The 5,000-nt window shown below is 50.3% G+C and overlaps 1 protein-coding gene across 8 annotated transcripts in view; it reads left to right on the top strand.

Annotated features, from left to right (window-relative positions):
- The window catches only part of mecom (MDS1 and EVI1 complex locus), a 94,110-nt gene that overhangs the window by 73,578 nt on the left and 15,532 nt on the right, over positions 1-5,000 (top strand). For 3 of the 8 annotated variants that reach the window (XM_035534402.1, XM_035534401.1, XM_035534406.1), the window contains exons 6-7: positions 162-315; positions 3,940-5,000. The exon at positions 3,940-5,000 is cut by the window's right edge and continues 356 nt beyond it. In XM_035534402.1, the coding sequence (XP_035390295.1) occupies positions 162-315; positions 3,940-5,000 (1,215 nt within the window). Of the gene's footprint in view, positions 1-158; positions 340-3,939 lie in introns of all 8 variants that reach the window. The other 5 variants (XM_035534398.1, XM_035534403.1, XM_035534400.1 and 2 more) reach the window with 3 other exon arrangements.

Here is a 5,000-nt window from a genome sequence, read left to right as displayed (position 1 = left end):
TATCGACTGTGTCCTCAAATACCCTCAAATGTGCATCGCTGGCTTTACTGCACAATATATGCTGTACATATATTTGCGTGTGTACTTGTATACATACATGTGAGTGTGTGTGTGTGTGTGTGTGTGTAAACTCTCCCCTGTTCTCTGTCTCTCCCCAGCAGGTGTTCACAGACCCCAGTAACTTGCAGAGGCACATCCGCTCCCAGCACGTGGGTGCTCGGGCACACGCCTGCCCCGACTGCGGGAAGACATTCGCCACCTCCTCCGGCCTCAAGCAGCACAAACACATCCACTCCTCCGTCAAGCCCTTCATGTGTAAGTCTCTCACCCCCTTCATATGTAAGTCCACACGCTTCTTTCTCCGACACGCACCGCACACACCGGGCGCCCGGAGCTTTTCAGACCTCAAGGGCCGGGTTTCCCACACACGCGTTCGGCATGAACCTAGACTAAACAGAACATCTGCTGGCGATTCACCGCATCCTCTATGGTTTAGTCCGATAGTGAGTTCAAGCCACGTCCGAGAAATGGGCCTTAAGATGGGATTTTTGGCCGCCGCGTGAGGGTTAAGCCCCCGAAAGAGATGACGGAACGGCCAGATCGGGGAATTAGGTCTGCGCCAGAACCCGAAATCTGATCGGATCATTTAAAAAAAGAATTTAGAAAATAAGCTCAGGAAAGTGCCACTAGGTTATCCAAACGTCCATCGCCTGACTGCTGGAGTTTGGGGGCGTCTACTTTCCAGTGATGCCAGTTCATTTGTTTTGTTTTTTCTTTTGTTTGGTCGTTTTTGTAGTGCTATGGGTTTTTGTTTTTGTTTTTTTTTTCCTTCTGGGTCAGTGACCACATGCCCTCGGCCACTGTCGCTGTACCAATCTGACCCCTTGGTGCTCTGCTTCTGACCTACTTAGCCAGCACCTTAGGTGATAGCACAAGTGTCCACGCCGCGCTACTGTCGCGTTTGTGTTGTTCATATAAAACACTTTAACAGTGTGTGTAGCTTTGTAACACACACAGTGTGTAACCTTTGTTGTTAACACTTTCTGTCCCTAAAGCAGGAATATTTGTGTGTTTCTGTGTGTATGGGTTTGTCTGTCTTCTTGTGCACAATCGTCTGTGTGAGCTTCCGTGCGTGCGTGTGCATGTGTGTGTGTGTGTGTGTGTGTGTGTGTGTGTGTGTGTGTGTGTGTGTGTGTGTGTAAAGTAGGAATGATGGTTAAAGCATAACATTTGACCAACATTGTTACACACAGCAGAACTTATCCCAAAGAACCCTAAACCAAGTTTACCTTCACCATGACATCACCTTAGGTCTGGACTTATTAGCCGAGCATGTGTCGCTTATATCCTGCACGTCCAGAGCTGCAGGGCTGGACCGACCTATTCTGACACTGCCGCCTCGTCCATAACCATACCTACAAATCCTCAACCTCAGGTTGTCATAGCAACAAATGCCTAGAGATCCAAGTTCATCAGATGGACAGTTCAAGGAAGCACACGTGCGTGTTCCTGGAACCACAGCTGGATTTATATGCCGATTATGTTTATGAGCATATAAATGAAGGGGTTCTGATTGGTAGCAGAACTCCAGAGCGGGACATTATGGGGCATTTTCACTGACACTTGGTCAAACTGCTAACCACCACACCTGGCCCACTGCTGCCTGCTGACCTCCTCAGTCACTCATGACCTCATAAATGTAGATGCGCTCCTCACTTTCCAACTTTTTATTCAGCCTTCGGCATCGAGCTCCATCTGATGTCATACTTCACCCCGTTCTCTTACTGTAGGATTCCGTTTTATAACTGTCGAACGTGAACTCTGAACCTTTGAGAGTACATTTGACCCAGTGTGCTGACCCTATACAAGCTGACCTCAGCATGGCCGTCTGTCGGTCAGACTGTAAACATCAGCCATTCCGCAAAAATAGCTCCCACATGTGGCTTTGACTGTTGTAGACTCGCAATCAGCATTTAAACAAGCAACTCTAACAACAGCTAATGACCACGTGAACACAAACACACACACACACACACACACACCCCATGTCTGTGGGGGGCTTTGTGTGGTTGACATGCGTTTAATGCCATCTCACATGAACTGCATATCATCCAATTCAGCACTCACTTACAAATGAGTAGATTGTGTGTGTGTGTGTGTGTGTGTGTGTGTGTGTGTGTGTGTGTGTGTGTGTGTGTGTGTGTGTTACCTGTGTCCATTTTTACCAGTGTTTGAAGAATAATTTTTTAAGATTTGGACTGGATAGAAAATTTGCACAAGCCCAGAACTAAAAAAATTGGTTGTTGAAAAACCAATGCTAATATATTAGGAGAATAAACTAGTTTAGCTAGAGTCTCTCTCTCTCTCTTACACACACACACACACACACACACACCCCTCTGTTCGTGTCATTAATTTTACAACTAGCTGTTCAGCACTCTGGAATGTGTTTATAATATTTAGTTACAGTTTATGAACAACTTGACAAAGTGCACAGAAAGTGCATGTCTCTCTCTCACAATTAAGCTCATCCCCAGTTGGAGCAGGTGTGAAATCTGTGGTGTGTGTCTATGCGTCTGTGCGTTATATATATGTACATCACTGCCCGAACAGGAAGGATGAGACGATCACATGCAAGTGGTGATATGTGCAGGCGCACACACACACGCGCGCGCGCGCACACACACACACACTCACACACATGCAGTCCCAGACATACCCATACTAAGTGTCACTCTGCCTTCACACTAATATTTACACTTGCTCTTTTGATCCAGGCCTGAAGGAGAGCAGAGCTATAAACAGTGCTAAGAGCCAAACCCCTCTGCCTTCACACTTAATTCCCTGCACGCACACACACACACACACACACACACAGTGACTTGCACGCAGCACACACACGCATTGCTTCCCCGGGATTTCTTTTAATCTTCCATAAATCTGGCAGGGAGTGACTTAGGAAAGAGAGATGTGATTCTGTTGAGTTACAGGGAAGGTTTAAAGACTTAGGTTCATATGTGAGGTGTTGCGTGTGGGATATAGATGGGCTTTTCATTGTTCTAAGCTCGAGTCACTGTGTGTGTGTGTGTGTGTGTGTGTGTGTGTGTGTGTGTGTGTGTGTGTGTGTGTGTGTGTGTGTGTTTTAGAGAACAGGCTATATAAAGTAAGTAGTGTGAATGGACGAGTGTTTTGTGAAGGAGACAGTTAATTGTGAGGAGTGTGTGTGTGTGTGTGTGTGTGTGTGTGTGTGTGCCTGCATACGTGTTGTGTATGCGTGTGGGGGGGGGGGTGTCTAAAATGGGGGAAAATGTTTTATACTAGAGCTTATAGGCATTGGTAATCATGAATGAAACTGTTGAAGAAGATTGAAGATTGATTTGGGGGGGGGTGTGAGAGAGAGAGAGAGAGAGAGAGAGAGAGAGAGAGAGAGAGAGAGAGAGAGAGACATAGGCAGGTCAGTGAGTGAAGTCCATGGGAACGGACCTGCAGGATAGGATTCATTCAACTCAGTTTCCTTCTCACGACCAAAATAGAGCCATTGTGCTGTCTGTGTCTCTGAGTGTGTGTCTCTGTCACTGTGTGCAGTATGTCATCACCATATGATTCTGTGTGTGCATGTATGGGAGTCTGGAGAGCAAGAATCGTTCTGAGTGTGTGTGTGTGTGTTTGTGTGTGAGAGAGAGAGTCTAAAGGTGCCATGTAGTTGTCAGTCTGTGTTTAAGATGTTTAACATCCTGTGCACGTTCATCTTATGAACGTGTGTACTGTATTTGTGAAAAGTACTGCATATTCGCATCTCTGCATCAGCTCTTACACTGTTTGTGTGTGTGTGTGTGTGTGTGTGTGTGTGTGTGTGTGTGTGTGCATGCGCGCGCACGTGTGTGTGTGTGTGTGTTCGTGTGTGCGCGCATGGTTGTGTGTGTTTCTCACTGTCTGCAGGTGAGGTGTGCCATAAGTCCTACACCCAGTTCTCAAACCTGTGCAGACACAAGCGCATGCACGCTGACTGCCGCACGCAGATTAAGTGCAAAGACTGCGGGCAGATGTTCAGCACCACCTCCTCCCTCAACAAGCACCGCCGCTTCTGCGAGGGAAAAAACCATTTCGCTGCCGCTGCAGGAGGGCTCTTTGGTCCTGCCATGGCCCTCCCTGGCGGCCCCGGCCTGGACAAGTCCACCCTGGGCGCAATGGGGCCTGGCTCGGGCGGCCTGGCCGACTATTTTGGCACGAACCGTCACCACGGGGGCCTCACGTTCCCTGCCGCGCCTCCGGCTTTCCCGTTCAGTTTTCCGGGGTTGTTTCCATCCGGGCTGTACCACCGGCCACCGCTCATCCCAGCCACTTCCCCCATCAAAGGCCCACCGAGTGCGGACCTGCGTAAGAGTCCGGTTCTTTCCTCGCCTGTGTCAGCAACCCAGGAGACGCATGACCTCCTGAAAAGCTTCCGCAAGCACTCCACCTCCATCAACGGGGAGGGCGTGGACAAGACGGAGCAACGGCGGGACGGCTCCGCCTCCAAGCCGCGGCACGGCATTAAGATGAGTGACCAGTCGGAGAGCAGCGATCTGGACGACGTCAGCACACCGAGTGGAAGTGAGCTGGAAAGCACTTCCGGGTCGGAGCTGGACAGCGATGCCGAGAGCGACCGGGACCGGGTACCGGGCCGGGAAAACGGGAAAGGCCCAAAAAGGAAGTCCGGCGCTTCCGTCCTCGGCCGGAGTCCCGCCCTCGTCAGCTCGGGCGGCAGCAGTGCCGGCAACGGTAGCGGGAGCGACGCGCCTCCGCCCGGACTGTTCTCCCCGGCCATGGACGAGAACACCGCCGTGTCCGGAGCAGTCAACGACTCCATCAAGGCCATTGCTTCTATCGCAGAGAAGTACTTTGGCTCCACGGGGCTGGCAGGGCTGCACGACAAGAAAGGGAGCGCCCTGTCCTACCCCTCCATGTTCCCACTCTCCTTCTTCCCTGCCTTCTCTCCCCCCATCTACCCCTTCCACGAG

The sequence above is a fragment of the Electrophorus electricus genome, chromosome 15 (assembly GCF_013358815.1).
Source record: "Electrophorus electricus isolate fEleEle1 chromosome 15, fEleEle1.pri, whole genome shotgun sequence".
Lineage (NCBI taxonomy): Eukaryota > Metazoa > Chordata > Actinopteri > Gymnotiformes > Gymnotidae > Electrophorus > Electrophorus electricus.
This window is presented reverse-complemented; position numbering and strand designations above follow the sequence as displayed.